The sequence below is a fragment of the Chroicocephalus ridibundus genome, chromosome 7, assembly GCF_963924245.1.
Source record: "Chroicocephalus ridibundus chromosome 7, bChrRid1.1, whole genome shotgun sequence".
Taxonomy (NCBI): Eukaryota; Metazoa; Chordata; class Aves; order Charadriiformes; family Laridae; genus Chroicocephalus; species Chroicocephalus ridibundus.
In genome coordinates, this window is record NC_086290.1 from 18,720,346 (window position 1) to 18,745,805 (window position 25,460).

A 25,460-nucleotide genomic window follows, 5' to 3' on the forward strand; every position below is an offset into this window, starting at 1 on the left:
AGGTTTAACAGTGAAAAATGTGACCTCACAAAATATTGGCTCAAAATGTGTTATTACTCCTTATAAAAAAAATTAAGAAAGTACAGAAGCAACTTGCCTTTTTCAGAGGGTTCTGTTGCATCAATATCTGAAATAGAATCCAGAACTGTCATAAAATTATCCACAGAACTAACAAAAGTTACTATATATACTCAGTGTAAAATTGACACCGAGAAGACAATCTACCTAAAACCATCTAAGAGCAGGCTGTTCTTTGTTTAATTTCACTCATGTCAATGGGATTCCAACTGGCCAAGTTAAATATGACTTAATCTGTTATCTAAAATCCCTTAAATTTGGGGGAATATGTTAATTGACATTTGTGCAAGGATGAGCAGCCATATATATCCACTTTTTAAAGTACAAAAGCACGAGCAGAACTGTGCAGCGACCAGATTAATCGACCTGTTGGGTCCAACAGTGACTCGGGCATTTTGCGTGGGCTCTGGAGATCCTTCAGCTCTCTCTCAGAGCCGTGTTCCTACAGCGGCGATGCCCGTGCCGCGCTCCCGGGCTGCGCCTGCCCCTCCTGGGGGGTCTGTGGAGCTCAGCCTGATGCCCTGCACATGGGCACCCCCACAACAGAAAGTCTACCGCAGCCGGCAATAACGCAACAGCCGCCCAGATTGTGCAAAAGGAGGTTACCCTGGCTGGCTGTGGTTTTTACAGCTGTTTTTTCCTAGTACCAAAGGACAGAATTATTGAAATGAAAACTAAGAGCAAGTAAATCAAGCAACAAGGAACATGTAAAACAATGGTTATAAGGACACAACTGCCTTCTTTTATGGAAGCACTTACCTGCATCCATTTTACATACAAATCCCTTTTTTTCTCTGCATGGAGATAATTGCCAGACTCCATCTGTGGTCCTCAGGCTGATACAGAAATTCCCTTTGAGATGGTCAAATTCAGGCTCCCTGATGCCCCAGTTAGAATAATTTAAGGGAGAACCATCAAACCAGGAGACTGTCTCATCTAAGGGCAGAAGTTATAAATCATTATAAAATATCACAGTATTTTGATAAATAGCTCTGTTTCAGTTGGACTTACCCTCACATGAAAAAACAACTGTATTATGGAATGCCAGGATTTTGTCTGTTTGGCCACTATATTACTTTTTTTTTTTTTTTTTTTTTAAGGATTTAAAAACATCCTATGTAGTTGACATAGAAGAAAGCCTGTAGTGTTTCCTTAAGAAGAAAATAAAGGCGTTGACATGCATGCATACATATTGAGTATTCAGAATACTAATAGATAATGATTACAGAAAGCTTGACTGGTTTTACTACATCAGGTAATAAGCAGCAAAAAAGAAATGATCTCAAAAGGTAACAGTGTTTTGGAAGATGGCTCGAGAAGCATTAAGATAACGAAAAACCAAACCAAGTTCTTACATGCAGCTCTCTTCCACCCAAAACTTACTGTCTGTAACAATCAGCACGTTCAACCAAACCATTTGCACAGAATAACCAAAACTGTGCAATTCTTCCAAAATGAAGGCATTTTCGTCTTCATCTTCAATAGTTAGAAGATGTGATCCTACAAATTAAACACAGAACAAATTTTCAAATAATCCACAACATTAAAATGTAACATTGCATTTCAGAAAGTTAGTATTATGAGCCTTAATTGAAAAGCTTGAAAAGTCTGGCTATACGTTATAAGTTCTTAAATTTGTAATTAATGTGAAAATGCTCAGGCTGATATAAAACTGTTCTCACATGATCTTAAAACAGGTTTGAAGGGAGAAAGATTCATTTTACGCATTATTCCAGAAATCAATCTTTTCACGTGGAAAGGAACACTTTTTTGATCTACGTTGCCTCCAATTTCATAGTTGGCTTATGAGCTGCACTATCATTATCTCGAACTAGAGAAAATGCATGACATGATTTCAGTCATTTCAGAAAACATGTATTTTCTTAAGATATCACGATGACATTTTGTAGCTACAAAATAATTACTTACCTTGATTTCTGCAGACTTCAGATGCAGTATCAAAACTTGTGCCCTGCAGAACCGTGGAAAAGCTGTAGCAACTGGTTTTGAATTTGATCCAGGGAACAGTTTTTTCTGAACATAAGCCTTTATGGGCAGGGAGTTTCTTTTCTGTGATAGAAATAACAGCACAGCTTTATTGGCACAACAACATACACGTTAATATAACATTCCACACGCTGTTTTGGAGTAATGCTAATAAGCACGTTACTGCGTTCTGCCTCCATTTTTCAAAGTGAAAATCTAGTGGCTGTATATATTTGCTTTAGCTGGTTTTACTTCTGATCAAAACCCTTGCTGGGTTGCAACAGCAATATACCGGGACGATGTAACCGGTACCGATGTGCAGAGGGAGTTACGAGCAAACTACGGGCACGTCAGAGCCCTCCGGGCTGCCCAGCATCTCCCAGAGGGCTGGGGATTTCCAAGGACTGCAGAGTTTCTCTCCACTAAGCCGCAAAGGTGACGTGGGCCAAACACCATGGCACAGAGGAGAGTCTCCAGCGTCCCCGGCGAGCAACCCGCTGCAGCAGAGAGTCCCGCTGACTCAGGGCAACTCTACAAGCTCACTCTGCGATACTCAGCATCACTTTTGGGCAGCGCTGTAGATTCACCTGCGTTCCCTACGGCCTCACATGCCTCCTACTTTGCTACAAAACACATCTTTTTTAAAATTAAGTAAACCTTAGGCTACATATGATTACATAACTTGGCAAACAAATTAGAAAATTATTCAGCTTCAATACAAAAAAGCATGCTACGGAATAATTTTTGTCTCGAAGGATCCCAAAACAGCTTTTTCACAACAGATCCAAAAGCTATAATAAGCTGTAGGCGAACCCCTGGTGATCAATGCCACCGAATAGGAACTATTTTGAGAACAGGATGCTGCCAAAGACTCTGCAGTCCTGGACTGAATGGAGTTCCAGACCTGAACTCCGGATTCAAGTGAAGCCCAGGTAGTTAACTGACAGAGCACTGCAGGAAACACAACATATTTTAGGGTACAGGAAAATATTCTTATCTTTATGAAAAAGGTTGCAAAATCTTTTATGTGCAATCAGTGAAGATGTGACTCTAATTTTTCACTTTCCTCTAAATGCTTCCCTTCTCCCAACCCACAGTTAATTGCAGCGAGCGGAATTTATTTCCCTTCGAGCTAGGTTATTAGCAATCATCATTTTTCACAGATGATATAGCATTCACTGAAGAGACAGAGTAAGTCATTTTACTGTTTCTTTTCCATTATGAAAGTTCTCTTTCCATTCTCCTACGGACCAGACCTGATGGCCAATATTTTATGGGGAAAAAATGGTTTCACAAATAGGAGATACAGCAAGGAAATGCCAGAAATATACTTCAGTTTTAAATAATACTATCATCATTGCTTAACCTCAAACCAATTAATTTCCTTTCACATACTTCCACTGTCAAGACACCCATTTGCAGCTGCAAAGATTTAATATAAAACTTCACTCCGACTTACTTGGTGGCACATGGCAAACTGCTCCTTGCAGAAGTCGCTCACAGTTAGCACTTCTCCAGTGCCCCGAAGTATCAATGTAAACGCAGCTGCCAAAGGCCTGGGACTCGTCGTCTTCCCAGAAGGTAAACAAAGACCTAGTCCCATCCGACCATTCAAAGTGAAGCCCGTTCTGCCAAGACAAATGTCAGATTATCTTTCTGACATGCTTTAGCACCATACAAATTCATCTTCTTGTGGTGGCATCCACACCAGGTATTACAGAATGTCTTTGATGTCTCCAAAGGCTGGGTAGATCCAGAAGGATCCACAAAAGACAGATCCAAGGATCCTCCCAGCTTACTTCTGGGAGACCACAAACTACATCTAAACTGCTGTTTTCAGCAAGTGGTTATTTGGGCCATTGAGCAACTACAAATGAAACAACATCATTTCAATGTTGACACTACAAGAGATTTTGTGTGTATGTGTTTTTAAATGTTTTCTGTGGCTTTTAGTTTTCAGCAGTTATTGCACCAAACTGGCTCTCATTAGATTTATACATTATGTTGCAAAGAAATGGTTAGGGCTCAAGCTTTCCAGGGTTTCATTTCCAGATGCAAAATTCCTGTGACTTCAAAATAATGACACAGCTCATTAGCCTGTTACTGGAAAAATTCCTTTGCAGCATCATATTCATAGCCAGGGGTTCCACTACGTACATCCGAAGTGAAGAGCCCGATCCAGTGGTTGAATCCCAGCCGATTCACGATGACGGTGAGGAAAGCCTGGTGGTACTGGTCTGCAATGCTGACCAACTCCGCGCCATTTGCCATGCAGGTTTTTAAAGCTGAAGACCACGTAAAATTCCCACGTATTAGTTTATACGTTCTGTTTCCATATTCTAAAGTATCTGGGACAGGGTACATTTCAGATGCATTGATGACATGTCTGGATGTGTCTGTTATAAACAGAAAGAAAGGATTGATTTATTTTTTAAAACAGACAGCTTGCACGTAGCAGAACAGCTCCTAAAAAATCAGAACCATCCTCAAAAACAAATCTAAAAATTGCAAGCTCCCTGGTTTCAGGAAGACACTGTGAACTTTAAAAAGAAACAGATGATGACTACTACAACAGTATCTGAAATTCCATCACAGCACAAAACATCACAGGAGTCAATGAGTTTAATGTATAACACACAAAAAATACAGAAAAGAAAACCTGGATGGAGTTAGTTCCACTGACTGAATCTTTGAAGGTCAGTAAGAAATCACCTGGGATCTGGGCACATCCCAAGTGACCCATAGCAGTGGGCTGCAGAGGACTCTTATCCTAGATACCTTGCATCTAATTTAGATTACCTTTTTTTTTGACCCGTTATTTTTAATAATTTCCAAGATCAGTTTGCAGCACAAAGGCTGGCCTCCCAAATAATTGTACTGGCACAACCGAGAAGATGACAAACTGTGGCTCGTGGTACAAGTGCACGCTTGGGAGCTTCTTGAGCTCATCTCAACGTGGGGAAGATCACAGTATTGGCACTTAAAGAGAAATCCTCTGTGCAGGAGACTTAAATCACTTTTTGGTGATAAACTAACACCGCAACATCCAAAAGAACATGAAAGGAAGAAGACGACTTTTTAGATTTAAGAAATAAAGAGAGAGAGAATCTCCCATGAGAAAAAAATCAAAAGACAGAGACCATCTCCCCCCCTGCCCTGTCTGCGATGCTGCTGTGCTGGCTTTGCTACAGGAGGCAAATGCCTTAGCTAATGCGTATGAATGCCCACAATATAGTTTAAACAAGACTATAAAAATGCCTCAATTTTAATCCTCTTTGTCAGTTTGGATTAATTGCTTCTGTCTGTAAAGCTCCTCTGTGATTACAAAATGAAGTGGTTGCTTTGCTACGAGGTGGAGTGTTTTTAGACTTGGTTCCTTTTATGACTAATGGAGGAGGAGTGTTAACAGGCATCTTAAAATAGTAAACTGATTTATTATTTGTCATTCACAAATAATTTAAAATTACAAATTTCTAAGCAAGAAAAAGTTCTGCTCTTGAGCTAAGTGAAGCACTCTATTTTGTTCCAGCTTTCAGTGCGTGTCACTGCCTAAAGAAAGAAAAGGCAGGCAATGCAGTCAAACGCTGACACAATCCTCACTCAAACATCACTAAGGGATCAGAGCCCAGTGCAGATCTCCTGCTGGTTTATTTCATTTTAGCCTCCTACAGAAAATAATTCAAAAAAAGGGAGATGGAATGTGGACAGCGTGGCAGAAGCAAAGCACCAGCTCATCTTTCCAGGAACTGACACATTTTTTTTGACATTTGAGCAAATCTAGCAGTTCACTACCACCAGCGAGAGGCTGTCACTGCTCCCTTCCTTACTACTCTGCTCTTCCAGCTGCATATTCCCATGCATGGGCCTGGTCTTTGCCTGACCCTGCACTGAGTCAATGCAGCCTGGAAAAGCTGCACAAAATGACATCAATTAGGGGAAAGAAAAAAAAGGAAAAAAAAAAAAAAAAAAGAGGGGGGAAAAGGGAAAAAAGGAGGGAAAAGGGAAAAAAGGAGGGAAAAGGGAAAAAAGGAGGGAAAAGGGAAAAAAGGGGAAAAGGGGGAAAGGGGGGAAAGGGGGGAAAGGGGGGAAAGGGGGGAAAGGGGGGAAAGGGGGAAAAGGGGAAAAGGGGAAAAGGGGAAAAGATGGAAAAGATGGAAAAGATGGAAAAGATGGAAAAGATGGAAAAGATGGAAAAGATGGAAAAGATGGAAAAGGGGAAAAGGGGAAAAGATGGAAAAGATGGAAAAGATGGAAAAAAGGAAAAAAGGAAAAAAGGAAAAAAGGAAAAAAGGAAAAAAGGAAAAAAGGAAAAAGGAAAAAGGAAAAGAAAAAAAGGAAAAAAGGAAAAAAAGGAAAAAAAGGAAAAAAGGAAAAAAGGAAAAAAGGAAAAAAGGAAAAAAGGAAAAAAAGGAAAAAAAGGAAAAAAAAGGAAAAAAAGGAAAAAAAGGAAAAAAGGAAAAAAAGGAAAAAAAGGAAAAAAAGGAAAAAAAGGAAAAAGAAAAAAAGGAAAAAAAGGAAAAAAAGGAAAAAAAGGGAAAAAAAAGGAAAAAAAAAGGAAAAAAAAAGGAAAAAAAGGAAAAAAAGGAAAAAAAGGAAAAAAAGGAAAAAAAGGAAAAAAGGAAAAAAGGAAAAAAAGGAAAAAAAGGAAAAAAGGAAAAAAAGGAAAAAAAGGAAAAAAAGGAAAAAAAGGAAAAAAAGGAAAAAAAGGAAAAAAAGGAAAGACAGACAGACAAAAAAAAAAAGAGGAAAGTTTTCTGCTGAATTAGCGTGCCGGACTGCCTGATGGTTTGGGAGAGAGCCATGGGTGTCACACTGGTTCCAGGACTGGTCCCTTCACCCCCAGGAGCACCCTGCAGTGCACGGGCGGGTGGGCAGCACCAAGCCTAGGGCACAGCGCGTCCCCCCAGCCCCACCAGGCTTTGACCAGGGCCACTCATGCTCACCCAGCTGGGAAACGTGAGGAGGGTCCCGAGCACCCACTGCAGCCCCAACATCCCGAGAGCCCTGCAGCGTGGCCGCCCCAAGGCAACAGTTTTCCTTCCTGCCTTTTAACAGCTTTTCCATCTGTCTGAAGTAGCAGCAAAGGCTTATAATACAAGTGTTTGGGAGGTAAATGAAACAAACCAGCAGGAAAATGCATTTATTCATCTTTTCTACACAAAGTGCAGGATTACTCCGGCACTCCCCGCAACTGTAGTTCACAATAAATTAGGTCAAACACGGCTATGGTTTGCTAGAGCTACATGTGAGCACTCCCCAAAGCTTGTATTTGTTTATTCTACTTCTCCAGTCGCCCTCCCTCACCCCCTTGGCAGCTAGCAGGGGAGCGTTGTCTCTTTAGAGCCAGGGGGATATATAAAGCTGAGCCACCTAAAACCACCCCCCGGTAAGTACAGCACCCAAGGACAGTCCTTACAGGCTCAGATTACAGCCCTCCCTTTGCTTTAGGGTTAATAATTTGCTGCTGGTCTATTTTAGGACCAGCTCTGGCAGGTTCCCGCAGCTCTGGGACGGGCTCTGAAGCCGCCCAGGTGCCCTGGGGATGGGCGCCAGCGGCTCCCGAGCTGACAGGCAATGCTGGGACATGGCTTGAGGAAAGCAAACCACGCGTGTTCCCCGCAAAAGCTTCGTGCTTCTGGCAAGTCAACTTTAAGGTGACAGAATTAGAGAAGGGTGAAAAGAAAAGCCAAACTATCTATTCGATCCGCCAGTTGGTCCGCGCTGCTCACAGAAACACATTTTCTAGACTCTATAGTGATCAATATTGCAAGTCCCACACCCTAACCAATTTTTTAAAAAAAAAAAAAACCCAATATTTTCATCAAAATTACCCTGTTTTGCCTTTTGTAATTTCAGGCTGTTACTCCTACTCCGCTCACAGAAAATGTGAAATTTAATCTCTATTCCAGAATCTAAGATATGCAACAGAAAGCTTAACATTAGGAAGAAAATTTAGTAACAAAGTTTTTTTTCAGAAATTACTTCTACATCACAGCTATTGATTTATTAAATGCCATAGAGCTAGTCTGTCTAAATATCAAAGTAGAACCATCTTAGAAATCTTTTCTGCTCCTGGTTTTATAAACGCCTATAACAAGCTGCTTCCAGATGAGAATAAAGTAAGATGAATTCAATATAGTAAGAAAAAAGGACAGAAGCAAAACAAAAGGAAGCCTTACCCTGTGTCTTTTGGCAGACAAACCCATAATTTTTCTGACAGTTTTCCAAGTACCATTTTCCCGTAAAATAAAAATTAGGGTTATTTGATACCAATGTACATAGTGGAAGTTGTTCTTGAGCGTTTGCACTGTTATAACGCTGTCTCTGCAATCAACACAGAACCTTATATTAATTAAAAAAGACGCTGTGTAAAAACAATGCATAATTATTACATTAAATTTAGAGGAATAATTACCTGGAAGTCACTATTATAAACATTTAGGTAGACCAATGAACACTCCCAAAAATACAATTTGGAACAACAACCTCATAAATAAAAAGTCACAAGCTTTCACTGAACAAACTAAAATGCTAAGCCCAATAAGGACTAACCTGGCGTAAAACAATATATTAAAATATGAAATTCATAGTCTTATCCCTAAGCTTTGCTCAGACCCAGCATATGATACTAACCATATAATTCAAACTTTGGTGCTTAAAAGCAATTGCAAGAGAACGTGACTATAGCCACAAATTACCTAAATAACTCTTTCAATACTGCTCTTTTTGCTACCTCAAGTTACGCCCATAAATCTGTGCCCAGAGTTGTCTGAAGTTGCAAAAATCAAGAGAAGACTAAGTTACTGTAACAAGTTAGGCCTTGTCTTTGTGAAAGTCATGATTTTTATGGATAAAACGACTTCCCGCCATCCTTAAACACCCAGGAAGTACTCACATCCACTACTTCAACTGGCGACCAGTTGGAATACGTTGGAGGGTTTTCATTCACCCATTTTTCATAATCGTCACTCTGGAAACCTATCCAAACATTAGTTTTCCGTCCAAATAGGTTCATAGTTATGAAAGCTACGAAATGAAAGAGAAATAAAATATAATTAACTGGTAACCACTTAGAGATAGGTGAAGTCTCTTCCAATATACTAAAGCACTGAAAAATTTAATTACTATCAATGACATTACATAGTTACTAGAAAGTAAGACCATGAGCAGCATTTCAGTGTCATCTAACTATAAATTCAGTTAAACTGATTAACTTTGCTTGGGTTCAGACCTAGTCCATTAACTAGTAAGTCTTCCAGAACACCTTAAGTATTAGTTCAGGGTACAGTCCCACTGAAAAAGCTTTTCTCTTTTTCAGTTGGAAATAAGATTTCTCACCTAAAGATTGCCAGCGAGATTCCTCCCACCTCCAAATAAGTGGTTTTATACATGGATGAAATTCAGCCACAGATTTTTATGCATAGGGATTATAAATATTTCTGAATGTGCTGGCACTTATTTCTCTGACAGTTCCAGCCTAGTGCTATGCTTATGTGCTATACAACAGAACAAATTTTTAAGTACTATTAAAGGATAAAAATCAGATTTCTTTCATAACAACGTGATGTTGCATTCATAAGATAGAAATTGTACATAGCAAAATTTTAAATGGGTATTCCATAATTTGTTTTTGTATTTCTAATGCTTGGTAGTAAGAACAATGGAAATATAATTACTCCTCGAAACGCAACTGTCATATAGCTCAGTGGATAGTTGAATCTTTACATTTTGGGAAATTGGGAAAGAGAAACACTAATTTATTTAAAGCAGAGGAACCATGAGTTCTGAGAGATCTTCTTTCCTAAATCTGCATCTAAGACGAAATTTTACCACAGCATCTTATCTAATGAAGACGAAATTTTATTTATTTATCAATATTTTCAGTAGTCAACCTTGTTCCAGTTCATCTTCAAGGGACGCGAGTGACCCTTCATAGCTACTGCAGAACTCTTGTGCAGAGTACCAGTTTCTCAGATGCTCTGGATCCTTCGGAATTTGTATCAAAAAACACTGTTTAAAAAAAAAAAAAAAAAAGGCTTGTTTTGTTTTTCTCCAGTTTAAAAACTATTTATCAATCCCTAAGAGTGATCACGGATTAGTTTCTGTCCTGCAATGGACCACTCCAACATTGCCAGTATCAGTTTTCAGCTGGGATCAGGCTCGGATTCAAATCAGTTCTTTAAAGGCAAACACGATCGGGGTTATATTTATCCTTGTATTCACCACAGTTTAGCACCGGGATAAATCCAGACACCTCAATGCACGTTGCTATTACGGAACGTATGTATTTCATAGAAGCTTCATGAAATCATTGCCTTTCAACCTTCAATTGCAAATAGACTTTGGTTTATAATTATCTTTGATGAACCCTATCTGAAACAGCATCTTTCAGAGGATGGCAGCAGTTTGGGACCATTTAGTACAACAAGGGGTCAGAGATCTGTTTTGAGACCATAAAAGACTCTCAGAATTGTCGTAAGTGGAAAAGAGAAGACGGAGCAGGCTTTTTACAGCAAAAGCACAAATACACTTAGATAAATTTTGCATGTATGAGTATTCATTTCCTTCAACTGAAGTAAAATTTTTGACACCTTATTAAGACAACTTCTGTGTGCAAAGCTACTTAATAGCTGTAAACCTGTCAGTAGTTATAAACCTAAGGGCTCTGCTTTCAAAAAGTAAGAAAATCTTCAAACGCTGAATAATCCTTAAGAAACCCAATTTCTGTCAGAAGTACGGAATGCATTTTGAATTATCAAACAACAGAAAAAATGTTTTACCTTGAATCCAAAGTGCAGCCAGCCTTTGGGACACATTCCTTGTTGGTTTTGATCTTTTGGAGTCTCTTTCTCTATTTTCCATGCAAATTTACGCTTACAAATACAGGGAAGAGAGACAGTACAGTTTTCATCACCCCAGAGTCCTGTGCAAAAAGAAAAATCACAGTTCAATATTGGCTTAAGAACTGGAAAGAGTTTTTTTTCTTAGCTAGCTTAGATATTGTTAAGACAGTTACCCTTTAGTGGTTGAGTAAAACAAGATTCTGCATCAAATATATTTGGACATATCGCATGACAGTGGAATTGATCATCCATGGGATTCATACTTTTATTGCTACTTTGATTTTATTCAGTTAAACTAATTCCTCTGCGCTGAGTCACATAACATATGCCTCTATCATCACGTATTTTAAAAAAATACTTGTTATGCAAAAAAAAAAAGGAAAGGTATGGAAATGATGCCTTCCAGATAAAATAGTTTGACTTCCTTACATTGAAAATTGTTGGCAAGATCCAGCTACTGACATAAACCGCTGACCTGCTGAATACAGGCTGACCTGAAAATACATTTCTCAGTGGAACACAGTACATTCAAGTTGTTGACCAGCTCCCATCTGCTGGCCAGCTGCTGGGGGAGGGCGGGCATCCCTTCCTTTTATCCGATACTAACTACAGTAACGTAAAACCCAAGCATTCGAAAGTCATGAATCAAACCCCTGAGATTATGTGTGGGAAAAAAAGAAGGTTTTGCATTTTTTCAGTTTTGGCTCTCAAGGGTGGGATTACAAGAGTGCAACTGCATTAATTTTTTTCAGTCACAAATACCAAGCTGGTTGTTTTTTCTTTTCATGGAACCTGACATGTTTACTTTACCATAAGACTTGCAGATCTTCAGAAAACAGAGACTGACAGATGACAGAAATCACTGGAACCAGCAGCACTGTACATTTTTTTTTATTTCTTTAGCAAACTACAGAGCCATGTGGCGGTATAAAGCCAGCATCAAAACCATGGTACCCAAAAATCCCTCAGCAGATTGGCTATGGGATCAAAAATAAACTAGAAACCTGGGTATTTAAAGTTGTGTGCTGATAGAAAAACAGTTTATAAACGTAGGAAAAATTATTGCTCATCCATCTGGCTCATTTGGTTATGAGAAAACTGACTGCGAAAAGCAGCAGTGCATTAACATTTTTGCTGTGCCACATAACAGATTCTTAAGCAAAACTGAAGATTCGGTATCGCTGGAATCTTTATATTTTGACATTAGACTACCGGAATTATTAATATACTTTTTAAATCCTATAACCTAGTCTGAGCACATTCATGATATTTTAATATTCTTTTTTTAACCACAGAAGCAGTTATGCAAATTATAACCATGTAACAGGACTATGTAATGCAGTACCACGTAATAGGGATTGCATTTCTTGAAAGCAATTAAAAAAATATAAGCCCTTTGGCCAACAACAGAATCAAGTCACAACTCCTGCAACAAAAGGAAACACAAAATAAACCTGTTTGTGATGAAATGAAGCCGCATCTTTTCCCCGGTTTCTGCGGATCTCTCTCCCTCCCTTCATTCCAGTTCTGGTATGTTACTGGTGATTCATCTCTCCAGCTGCGCAGAAATGTTAAGAGCATAGTTACACTTTTTCCTACCCTTACCTAAAAACACAACCTCCATTAAAAGTGTTTGTAAGCAGATACAGGGTAGGAAGTGCCCCTTTATTAACTAAGCTTTAAAGAAAGACAGCCAACAACAACAAGGCTGATGTTCACGTCTTGGGCTTGTGTCTTTTATACCCCTTTTAGGAGAAATACTGTAACATGGAGATAAATTCAGGGCAATATATTCTGAACGATATTTACATGAGAACTGAAGTTGTCTCTTGAGTATCCCCCTCAGCCATCACACGCTTTAGCCCATCAGACTGAACGGCAACCTGTAAACGGGGCACGCCAAGTACAACTCCCAGCAGCTGAAGCATAGATATTCTTACCGAAATTCATTGCTGAGGTTTTCTGCGTGCAATCCAATCCACCAGTGAACGTCACTATTTGATAGCTATTAAAAGAAAAAAAAAAAAAGTTTTGCCACACATTTAATTGTTGTTGCCTTCTTCCTAAAGCATCAACAAACCCCTAAAATCAGGTTGCTGGTTTTCAGATGAATAGCAACTCCCTTGGGTTCCAATGGCAAGAACAGGTGCTAAATCCCGCCCATGTTAATTTATGTCACTTCAGTAAGGTTATTCAGGTAAGTAGAGCACGATTTAGCCCCCAGTTTCCACTGGATTGATGAGGTATCTTCTGTAAAGTAGGAATTTATAGTTTTAGGAATTTACAGCCTATTTGGCTTGAAAAGGACTGTAGTCTTAGGCTAGAATTTGTTTTTCCCCAACTACTAGAAATAGACAACAGCAAGTATTTCCTTTTAGCATTAATATATGTCTGGCTTTTAATGTTTCCAAATTAACATTTACTGATTTTGTATAGCTCATACGAGAGTTTCCTAGAGATGCTTTCCAGACTGATCGTTCTCCTGAAAGGTTCTAGACCTCCAGTCCTGAAGGGTGAAGTATTATGGTAAGTCAAAGAAATAATGTTATTCAAAGTTATTATTGCTGTGCTGACTTGATTCTGCCTTAAACTATGAACAGACTTCACTGTCAGGGTCAGCCCCTCCATAGTCACAGTTTTGGGGTCTTTGGGAAAGAGCCAACAAAGTTCTGAACGTGCAGGACACTGGAAAAGCCACCCTGGCTCTGGGAAGCGCTTATTTTTTTCCAGAACGAACTGAAGTGCAGAAACAGAGAAGGATGGCCACCACATATGAAACAAACCTTTCTCTTTACTCCTAATTACTATCCTAACTTTGGGATAGGAAGCTGCTCTTTGCTCCTCTTGGGTATTCTGAGGCAGGCTGACCGACCTGCTCGTTAGCTGCGATGATGCTGCAGATTCTGAAATGACTTGCTTCGCTAAACGGCGCTTCAGGGAGGGATGAGGGAAATGAAGACAACGAGAGAACTATTTCTGAAGTAAAACGTCTTTCGGATTTTACCTGGAGCAACAGGCAGCCAGATACTCCAAAAGATGCCTCAGAAAATAACCAGTTACTGCACGAGGGTTTATTTCTTTCAGAGAGGTAGTTTTTATTACCTTCTTAATTTTATTTTGAATAAAGGCTTGCTCAGCAGAAGAATTTATTGTTGCCATTCCACTACGAAGCCAGCCACAGACAAACTCATAGGTTTCCCAGTCTGTAGGACTGACATGGAAAAGATATTCTGCTCCTTGATAATACAACCACGGCAGCTCTAGAAAACAAGCAAAAGAGTCAGTGCTGTGCAGGGGTAAAAGCTCATTTCAAATCTCATTCTTTGTGACCCCCGTGGCCCACCTTCAGCCACACGTCACGGGACAAATATGCCACAGCAGAACCATATCTGACGTATCAAATTACGGAAAAAAAAAAAAAAAAAGTAAATTTTGGGTTTATATTCTATCCTGTGACACTGCAGTAATGTTAACGGGGTTGCCCAGCCTTTGCAAAAAGGCAGTTTGAATGCGATGGAGAGGTTAGTGTAGTCCTGTGCTTAGTACAGGCAACGTTCCTTTACCTAATCTGAGTAGTATCTGATGTTTCAGTGTTCCTAAACAAAAGGAGGGGCAGATTTTGATTTGTAGCAACAAGCTCCTACAGAGTTCCTTCATGTAAATTTTTAACTTAGAACATTTTAGCTATTTTATTTTTATCAACAGCTTAAATTATATTTCCAAATGATAATGTTTCAAGATGTGAAAAAAAGAAAATGTTTTCATACCAGCTATGTACCAATCCGGATTCTTTGGTTTAACACCTGCAAAAATACATAAATAAATTAAAACATTGCTGATTAAGAATCAAGACAGATATTTCACTGAAATTGCTTTCTCACCTGGTAAGGATTTAATCAAAATAATGAAGAATATTGCTATTCTCATTCAGGGACAATAAAGAAAGGAGTTAAATGTGGAACTGAATAAAATAATTGCCACGTGTACTAAACAACATTTTTAGTAACCTTTATAAATAAGAACTTTGACTAACTCCTGCCAACTAAGTGCTAATCATTGCTATCCATTTTTAAACTGACTGCACATACCAGACCCGTTAACTGGCCAACAAACCCTAATGGCCACATACAGCTGTGCCATGATTTCATGCAGAAGACCAATGAGATCCAGATGTGGCTGAAAAGTAGGCTTTTAGATATTTTGTTTCCTTGTCTCTCATGAATTGCAAGTAATGGGTATGACAGAAAATGTACGTTAATTGAAATGTCACCTTTTGGTATTTTGCATATCCATTCACGCTTTTCACTGCAGTGTGCTGGAAAGACCGTTCTGTTTACTTTGAACGCACCACAGTTTCTTGAGTCATCTTCAACATACTTGCTTTCCAAAAATGAAGACAGAACCTGAAAAAAGCACATTCATTATCTTTCAACAACAATCCAAGATGAAGCATTTCAAAATCTCATTATGGAGAAAAAGGAAGGATGTGGAGACGCGTCTATGGTAAGAACATCCTAAGTAACAACTAGAGGACCACCTAAATCCAAAAAATAGGGTCCATTATCCCACAATGTTCTGTTCAAATTTCCCATTTTATATCAGACTCCTCCTTTGTAAAGATAATTGAATAGCTATGAAACATAACAAGTTTTTTACATGATTATCAGTGGTTACCCACATCTAACAGCCTTTGCTTGGGTTCAACGCGTTGCACGACTCGATTTTACACTCGCATTCTGAAATCATTTAGATAGCGCTGGCAGAACTGGCGCTGTTCTTGAAGGCTGAAAACTAATTAAATTTTAAAAGCTGACCCCTCTTCAGTTGTTCGATGCTTAAATCCCAGGTACTAACCATTAGTGTGGCACGTGGCACCAACGCCTTCAAGGATGCAAAATCAAAAGTGGTATTAAAAAAGGAAAGACTTAGCTCTGAGCGCAGGCGCGAACCTAACAGTCATAGAACAAATAAAGCACGTAAGCACAGCTCTAAGGCTTTCCAATGTATGTGTGCGTGTGTATATATACACACACACACGTCTGTGCTCACTCTGCACATACCTGGGTTAACCACAAAGTGCTTTGTAGGAGAGCAGACATCTGCAAACCTTTATAACCCTACCAAATTCCTTCCGCAGTTGCACAGGCTGCTATTTTAATAGTACTGTACTCTTAATCCTATTGTAACAATTACTTTAAGTGAAGTATGTGGACATGAAGAACAGTTTTCCTGGCCAACGTTTGCTCACAAGGCTTATTTTTGTGAACTTATGCTCAGATATGACTTGAAAGGTTACTGAAATATGTAGTATACAGATAGTTACAGGTGTTCTGTCAGACCACTGCCACGTCCCTCCTGAAAGCGGGTTTCTTTTATTAAATCCAATCCAGAACTGCCTTTCTTCTGTTCTATGAGGGAAACAAAGGAAATAACACTTCTCAAGCACTTTTTCTGTAGCTATTAAACAGATTATTTTTTAAATAGTGCAAATACCCATATTCATTTCTTCTTGAATTCAATACATATTCTGTAATGCATTTCTTAACTTTTTTGGTATCCTTGAACTCTGGTTTTCCTATTAAAATGCTAAATTATATCTTTAAAGATGAAACCAGTTAAAATAGGATTAAAATTGCCAAACTTCCATTTCAACGGGGAATGTTAACTCGCAGAAATATCACCTTGACATTAAGAGCTGCTCAACATCTACTACAGAGATCATCTTCAAAAAGAATCACATTACAGTGTTGCTAAGACACTTCTTTTCACCCATTTCTGAGTTCGTGTTAGTCGAGAGTAGAGACTGCTTCAACCGCTAGGTAAAGAGGATGGAAGAACCTAAATTGTAGATTATTTTTCCATGTTAGTATGATTAGGATAACTCTTGTTGGTGTTAAAAAAATATATATATTTACCTATCAAAAATTGTATATAATAAATTGTTTAAAAATGTCTCTTCGTAGATATGGCTAAAACTAGCAAGATGTGCTCCAAAATCTTGGCATAACGCTTCTGCTTCCTCCCATGTTCTTCTCATCAGAACTTTCTCATTGTGAAATATCTGCAATAAAATAAACACTGCCATAAATGCAGTTGATTTTGGATAGCAGTTGTTTCAGAAACCCATAAAAATCAAGTATTATTTGCAGGTTTTCCTACTATAAAGCCGTGTATATTCCAAGTATAGTTCTGATTCATATCTTAAGACGTTCACTCGCTTTAAAGCATAGTGAAGGATGGTAACAATTGATTTTTGTTTGTTGAGTAAAAGAAATAATGATTTATAAAAAATATTTTAGGAACAGCATATTCCTAAGTCAATGTAGAATCAGAAAAATTCAGAGCAAGTTTGTCACGTACCTTGTAGCAGTTGTGTAGATTAGCTTCCGACTCCCATCCAAAATAGCAGGAACTCAAATGTTTTTGAAAAGTAAGTTCAGGTTCTTCATAAGAATTGATTTTTTGCTTGCACAATGACATTGCTTTGAAGTTCTTACAGCTTTTCACCTCCCAGTAACCAACGGGGTGCTGCCCTCGCATAGCCACGCAGCCTCCAGCATGACCTAGACATGCAAGTGTTGACTATCAGAATAAAGCATTCAAATTTTGTGAATTTTTGGTGAAGTGACTGTTTTATTGGCATCAGGTTCTGGATAAGACCTCGATGAACTCACAAAAGTAGCAAATTCTCTGGGCAGCAACCAGTTTATAAGCCTGCCTTGGCTGACTTGAGCTTGTAAAATGAACCGTGACAAAGGATTCCTCTCACAAAACGCAGATCAAATGCAATTTAAAACAGTACTTTTGCAAACGGCAGCAGTAAAGCAATAAAAGGAGTCCACAACTCAGAAGCAATTACTGAAAAGGAGTGTCTTTATTATTTCATCCCTGTTCTCAGGTATTGCTAAGGAGGTTTACACTTCAAAGGATGAACAACTACTTCATTTTTTCATTTTTGTTTTCTTGGAATGTTTTCCTTGGGATTAATATAAACCAAAATCAAGCAAGAAAACCAAGTATCAGCAAACTAAAGGGGCACGTTTATCAGCACGTTACTCACGTGGCTGGTACCGGTTCCAGTTTGTGTAGCTGACAGAGAGATTCTTCCCCGCTGCACTTAGCCAAAAGTATTCTCCTGTGTTGTTAAGGTCTTGCAATCCTATCCAAAAATAAGTTCGCTCAGATTTTACCACGCCACGGACCATGCTGTTGATAAAAGCTTGTTCAAACCTTAATAAAATAATCGAGACAAAAAGCTTATTAGAATAAAATGGGTCAACTGGTATCTCCGTGAATAGCTCTCATGAAATGATTTAGGTAATGCAAGAAGATAAGAATACGTTGAGAGGTACTTGATTTTCTTTACAGAATGCTGTGAGGAACTTCAAGCACAAGTCTTTAGTATAAACCATAATTTTTCCCACTATTTCCCCCTCCCCCCAAGCATTTGAGCGCATAGAAAAAACAGTAGATTAAGATTTTATAAACTCGATGCTTACACTAGACAACGTAAAGACAGAATATGTTAATGATGCACAGATAAAAATAAGACACTCTTGGTATGAAGGAGAAAAAATAGCGGGGTCTGAAAAAAAACTACAGAAGAAAAGAAAAGAAAAAGCTCTGCACAGAAGTATCCTATTAGAACCGGACACACAAAATAGCACTGAGAAACCAGAGCTGAAGGGCTCAAAGCGCTGCCTGATCTGACTACAGAAGGAATTACTTTTTCCTCCTTTAATTTCCTCATTGAAATTATGTGAGAGATTTACACCTTTTTGCAAGTAATAATTGTTGCATACAGTAACCCATTTGTCACTTAAATGTAATTTATTCAGATATAATTGGTATAGCACTATACAAAGAAATGCTTTAGTTTTTGAGCACGCTTAATCAGCTTCCTACGAAAATATATACAGCAAAGTAAATTCCCAGTTTGCTAAAGACTTATACCACTTATTGGTTTCACATATTCTGACAAGAATGGCTAAATACCATAAGAATGTCATTAATGTAAAAAACTGAATATATCTGTCACACTGAGAGTGAGAACTTTTATTTAACTTTCATTTCCTCTGCATGTTCTCTTTCTATATCAACTCTCTGTCCTCTACAACCTGCTTTTTAATGAATATTTTAGGATCAATACAATGAAAAGCTTTTGCATTTTTCACACCAGAACAACAAACCTCAGCAGTAATTTGAAAAAGAAAAGGCTAAACTAACAAGTACCCTCCTTTGCCACGCCAACATTGGAGCTGGGAACTAATATAATAAACAGCGACGGCTACACCCAGCAAAAATCAAATAAAGAGAAATAAGCAGAAAAAGACAGAAGACGTGCTTCCAGCGCTGTGCAGCGCGCCCGCAGCTCCCTGTGACGTTTGAGCTGCAAATGCTCAGCTGCGAGAATTTGTCCTTTATTCTCCCCGAAAGGATTACTGTTGTACTGCGGTACAGCGCTGCACGCATTCTGCACCGTTCCGAAACCAGCCGGCAGGCCAGACTCCCATCGATGTGAATCCTTATGTGGGGTAGCCCACGGTTTCCGAACATTTCTAGCTATCCTTCATCTGACTGCTGGTGGTTACCGTACTTCCCCCTTAAACTTAAAGGGAGAGGAAATTTCCTCCTTGTGGTTGTTTTTTTATTTTGGTTTGGTTTGGGTTTTGGGTTGGTTTTTTTTGGTGGTTTGGTTTTTGTTTTGTTTTGGTTTTTTACAATAAATACACGGAGGTTAAAGTATGTATGTAATATATCTATCAGTATGTCATAAACTTTCATGGGAATCCAACATACAGCGTAAATCACAAAGAGATCGGAAAAAATCCAAGCACCTCGACATCTGCAGAGGAGAAAGCCTTTGCTGAAGCTGGAATACAGGTAAATAGGAGCAAAGGAAGGGAAGACAGACTTCAAACGCTTTCAAACATTTACTCTCTCCCCCTATTTGCTGAGAACTCACATAAAATGCATACATAAATAGAAACAGTTATAAGACATTAATTGATTTGGATTAAAAGTGGATATATTTTGATTATAAAAATTAAATATGTTTTTATTTTTCAGTAGAGTTTCCAAGTACACTAATAAAAATTTCTTAACGATGTTACATACCTCTGTAGAAAGCACTTTGTTTAGATTTCAGCATGCTCCCATGTGTGCACAGTGCTCTAAGTGTTTATTAGCCTAACAATTGCTTTGTACTAAATTTATTTTCAATTTAAAAAAAAAAGCAAAACGCACCTTTGATTTTAGCCAATGTTAGTAATTATGCTCGCCTCTCATGTGAGTATTATTTCATAACGGTAATATCTTTTGCCATGCAACACTTCCTAAAGTTAGAATAGCTCTTGTTAGAGGCATCTTCACGCTGTCTAATAGGATTAACTACCTGTTTGTTACTGATACAAGTGCAGATGGGCAGAAATAACCACTGGAAGCATGTTCAAAACTTCGAGGGGTACTGTCGATTTTGTAACAATATCCACCATGTCTTTCCCATCCCTTAAAAGAAACGAACATTATTTTATAGATTATTAATTATTATATAGTCGTTAAAAAACTCAATCCCCTTTTGTACCTTCTGTCTGATCGTCACTTACGTCCCTACAGCCCTTTTCCTTTCTACTGTGGTTCAAGACTAATTATACTCAAGGTCACGGAAAACATGGGTAAAATTAACAAAAGTTTAAAGTTCAAATCCTTAAATTGGGCAAAAACTGGATTAACACACACACGCACACACGATAGCATCTTTAATGGGTACGACAAAAATGTGGGCAACAGTTAAGGCACTCTCTCCGCAAAATACTTTTGTTTCAATTTTATACTTTGAATATTGTTTCACGGGCTGAGTTCTGGGGAGGAACGCCAGGCCCCTCCGACGGCCACCTCTCTGCATGGAGCGTGTAGTAGCACTTGTTGGGTTTCCACTTGTGCTAACTCATTGCTGATATCTAATACCTGACGTGCAGGGTAAACACTGTCAGATTCAGTTAAGTTGTTATAAAAAAGGATTACAGCTGCCCTTTGTCTTCAACCATAAACAGAAATACTTATTCCAGAAATTGCTGGCCTTTCACGCAGCAATGCACTCTAGTTATTTACCTTCTCTCAGCTCCCTCTCTCATTTTCAAATAGAGCTTCCAAACAAAAACCAAAAAATTTAAATTAACAATCATCCTATTCTAATAATGCAGAATTGAAATGGCACATTTTCATGGTTTATCAGATGAGCCAGACCAATCAGCGGTCAGCCTGCCTCATTTCTTCTTATTCTTAATCTTCTATTTCTTATTATTCATCTCTGGGTGTCCAGAAGACGCTACCAGGATGGGTATGAATTCTGCCTGTTCAGGCGGGGTACCTGCCTGGTCTTCCTGCTTGACTGTTTTAAATAATCAAGAGAATAAAGAGATAATAAACCATCTCTGTCTAAACTTGAAGCCGCACACAGGCAGGAGAACCAGCCGATCTCGCTTTGCCTCTTCTGTGAGGGAGATGCTGCTTGGAGGAGAGCTCACAAAGCAGCACAACAGGGAGGGCACAGCACCCAGATTGGCACCATCAAACACTGCTGGATGGAGACACCAACAGCAAAAGGAGAAAAAACGGGAAACAGACAAGCTCTTTTTCTGCTCTCCATCCTCAGGTACAATAAAATGCACAAGATGCTGCTGCAGAGCTATTCGGGACGGCAATCAAACATTACGCACATCCTTCAGTGCTGCTGAATCTGGGGAGGCAAATTTCAGCTTCTATTTAGGAGTGTGTTTGCTGTTAGGGCAGCTGACAGCTCCGCTGCCTTTTGCTGTCATCCCCCTCGGATGCTTGGAGATGGCTGGGCACAGCCCTTCGTACGACAGAAACGCACAGAAGCCAAAGGAGCTGCAGCATCAATTTCTGTGGTTCCACCCGAACAACACGCACGCGTTGCTCAGATGTTGGCTTCACAGACGGAAACAAGCACCCGGGTGCAGGCTCTTCCCTATCTCCGTACCAAGGAGCTGGGACATCCCCATGGGAACAATGCAGTGGCAGGCGCCGAGGGCTCTGCAGAGCCCAGGGACACAGCGGGCTCTCGGCAGTCCCACGGGGGACACAGCAACGCCGTTTTAACTTTGATGTGCACTTAAACTTGGGGAGCGGGGGCTGGAAGAGGGACAAGTATTGACTAAAAAACCCTCTATCGGGATGCAGGTAAGAAACAGCAAGTGCCTGGTTGCCTTCCACTGGAATTCTCAAGTGAAAAATGCACTGGTTCGAGTGAGGCAAACACAACCATCCTCACCTCTCAGAAATTTTAATCTAGAGCAAATGGCACTGCATAATCTTCCTCTTAAAGCTTCCTTTGTGCCTAAAGACTGGAGGAAAGTTATTTGATGCTAATCTTTACTTTAAAAAATAAATAAATAAATAAAACTGTGGAGTAACTAGAGGCTGGTAAACTTGTGTTGAGGGCAAGCGCAGGTTGAGAAATTCTAAACTTAAAAGGCTGTGTAATTGGTCAATAAAATGGCAGATGGCATTCTGTACAGACGAATATGAAGTGATGCACACGGGGACCTCCCCTGCATCCCCCAATCATTTCATGTATAAAGCAAGGGACAGCTATCTCACTCCCACCAAACATGAACAAGATTTGGGGGCTATGATGCTTAAGCTCCATGAAACATCAGCTTAGTCCAAAAGTCAAACCGAACCTTAAGAATTGTGAGGCTACTCTGTCCTTTTAAATTCACTTTTTGCCCTTTTTTGGTGTTCTGACCCTGCATCTCAGAAAAACATATTAGGAAAGGAAGGCATCAAGGATGATGAAACGTATGGTGCTGCTTCCACTGAAGCAGTAGATGAGCTGGCTGGGACTCTTCAGCCTGGAAAAAGGAGATGCCTTAGGGAGGGTACAACACAGGTCTACAAAATGGTGAGTGCCATGAAGGTGGGGGACTACTTCAGTACAAGACCTTGGGGACGACAAACAAAGCTAAGCTAGCAGGAGGAAGGTTCAACGGGGAAAGAAGGTGGAGTTTTTTCATTCGACGGGTAGCAGATTCACACATCTCCTCGCTAAGTAAAGTTGTGAATGTAAAGAGTTCGCGTGAGCTCGAGAGGGAATCATCAAGCACTTGGAGAGGATACCCAACGCGGGACTGTTAGATACACAAATCCTAAAAGGCTCAGAAAATCCCCTAAATGGTCGGGACTGAAGGAAAAACTGGGGCAAGCTTTATCCACATTTGCCCTGTCCTGCTTTTCCCCAAACAGCACTTGCAGCCACCTGTGGGAGGCAGAACACGAGGCTGAATGGACTCTTATTCTGAGCAGCTGCCCTTCTGCTCTTCGTGAGGTTCTGTACCCTTGATAGCAATTCTCTTCTTTTAAGTACAATTCTCTCCTGTTACAACAGCCATAAAGACAAACACTCGATTTAGTACTCTGCTGTTGTTTTTTGATGCACAAATTAAAGTGCATCATATAAATAAATAAGTTAATTAAAGTGCAGCATATAAATAAATAAATTCAAGACCGGAGAAAGTCACCAGCACAAACACAGTCAGTTCTGCACACAGAAACCTCCAACTCAATTACCAAGCAGCTGACAGCCCCGCAACCTGTTTCAAAAGCTGGTTGAAAGAAAATGTTTAAAACTGTTATTTCAGCATTGGGGAAAACTGCCCAGAGAATCTGACCTTTGCAACAGAATATTTTTCTCAGTAATAGCCTGCTGACTGGGAAAAAAGAACAGTTGACCTGCTAAGGAAAGAAAGCGCTTAGCACTTTTTATGTCTTAGGATGACAGAAGTGTAGGAAAAAAAGAGCTCAGGTTTCTGGTAACTTGATATGGACATATTGCAAAAACTGCAATCAGCAGAACCACAGAAAATGTTAAAGGCTAGTTCATCTGATGCACAAGTCGTAAAATCAACATGAAATGAAAGCTCAGTAATAACACATAAGACTATAGAGCTTTAGAAAAGCAAACAACTGTGCCTGAGGCCAAAACTCCCTGAGAATCCACCAGCAACCCAACACGAATGACAGTATGAGGTTAACGAAGCAGAAGATCAAATGTGAGAAACATCGATTGATATTCTGTATGTTTAAAGGTAAGTTAGCAACAGAAAAATGGAAAAAAAAATGGTAAATCTGGATGAAATAAAGACTTAGCCCTGGAAAATGAGGCCAGTAACTAGCAACGACATACACACTGAATGTTAAAAGAAAGTGAGATGTCAAGACAAAGTGTCTGAAATCAAAAGTAGCTTTGAGTAAGCCTACTACTGACTTCCTTTGATTAAATGAATGAAACTTTTTTCACTTTAGAAAGAAAATTATCTATCAAAACCAAGGGACTATAACAGGGTTCAGCATATGTTTTTACAGGGCGTGAAACATCAACAAGCAGGAATTTATCCCACGCAGGAAGTTTGCCAGAGCAGACCAAACTACCTACCCCCAGCGACTCAATCTCTTGAGTCTCAATCCTGTGAGGTACGAGAAGTCGAAGTCCTGTCAAGCTCCTGACTACAACTGGAAGTCTTGATGCTCTGCACATTTTCCACATGGTCAGGATGGTGACAAACCTCTCTTACGCTAATAACCCACAGAATTTTTGACGGATGAAGTACGTTACTCCAAATTAAATAAACGAAGTTACCCTAAACTTTCAGAAACTGAAACCAAGCAGTAACTTCTGCCTCCATAATGGCATGACCAGAACGCTGGACCTGACTACCGTACATCCGGGGAAAAATTGCATCCAAGTCCAAAACAGCACAGCTTCAACCTTCTCATAATTCACCTGAACTGGTGGTGTTTCTTGACTTCTCAAGAAAAAAAGACAGTAAATTAAGAAAGGAATGCAACGAGCTAAAAGATAAAGCAAGCTAGAGAAGAGAGATTTTTCCTAATAAAAAAAGTTCACAAAACTCCTCCAGAGTTTGGAATAAAATTTTCACAACACAAAGTCTAAAAGTTTGTTATCTTCACACTGTGAAAAGGAATGGCTGGCAAATAAAATCATATTTTAACACATTACCTTTTACTACCAGAATGCAGAGCCTAAAAGCCCGAAAACTTGTTGCAATGTGCTATTTAGATAGCTGAGCTCCTTCCCATTTTTGTTTGAAAGTAAAAGGAATGCTAATGTATGAGTGGAAGAGTTCATTCTCTGTGTCAATGAAACGGATTGTTTTTCACCCTGACATTCCATTTCAATGTATGAAAACCATGTGTGGGACGAGGCATCATATAACAGCCATTATTTGCACAGATGGTGGACAAAAGGGTTTTCACTTTTGATCTAGAAAGAAATAGGAACTTGGGTCACAACTGCTGACAACGCAACGAGCCGTGAAAGGCATCTTGGGAAAGCTTTTAATCTTACATTAAAATTTAGTTTACATACTTTTAAGGCAAACAATAAGATTTTTCCTAGAAAAACATGCATGTCGTTAATGTGAAAAACTATCTATCTATTTACATCCTTAAGTTCCGTAGCTATATTTAGAGGAGGTTTACTATATAATTCTATTTTATTAGTAAGGCTCT

The 25,460-nt window shown here is 39.3% G+C and overlaps 1 protein-coding gene across 3 annotated transcripts in view; it reads right to left on the bottom strand.

Moving 5' to 3' along the window:
- The window catches only part of PLA2R1 (phospholipase A2 receptor 1), a 44,412-nt gene that overhangs the window by 4,974 nt on the left and 13,978 nt on the right, over positions 1-25,460 (bottom strand). The window contains exons 10-29 of one of the 3 annotated variants that reach the window (XM_063341536.1): positions 20,302-20,414; positions 17,968-18,137; positions 17,268-17,470; positions 16,823-16,968; positions 16,231-16,315; positions 15,178-15,310; positions 14,675-14,710; positions 14,010-14,167; positions 12,848-12,912; positions 12,362-12,465; positions 10,845-10,987; positions 9,957-10,074; positions 8,960-9,090; positions 8,244-8,388; positions 4,222-4,460; positions 3,524-3,692; positions 2,008-2,148; positions 1,462-1,578; positions 838-1,014; positions 98-145 (exon numbers count right to left, since the gene is read on the bottom strand). In XM_063341536.1, the coding sequence (XP_063197606.1) occupies positions 98-145; positions 838-1,014; positions 1,462-1,578; positions 2,008-2,148; positions 3,524-3,692; positions 4,222-4,460; positions 8,244-8,388; positions 8,960-9,090; positions 9,957-10,074; positions 10,845-10,987; positions 12,362-12,465; positions 12,848-12,912; positions 14,010-14,167; positions 14,675-14,710; positions 15,178-15,310; positions 16,231-16,315; positions 16,823-16,968; positions 17,268-17,470; positions 17,968-18,137; positions 20,302-20,414 (2,641 nt within the window). The remainder of the gene's footprint in view (positions 1-97; positions 146-837; positions 1,015-1,461; positions 1,579-2,007; positions 2,149-3,523; positions 3,693-4,221; positions 4,461-8,243; positions 8,389-8,959; positions 9,091-9,956; positions 10,075-10,844; positions 10,988-12,361; positions 12,466-12,847; positions 12,913-14,009; positions 14,168-14,674; positions 14,711-15,177; positions 15,311-16,230; positions 16,316-16,822; positions 16,969-17,267; positions 17,471-17,967; positions 18,138-20,301; positions 20,415-25,460) is intronic. The other 2 variants (XM_063341537.1, XM_063341538.1) reach the window with 2 other exon arrangements.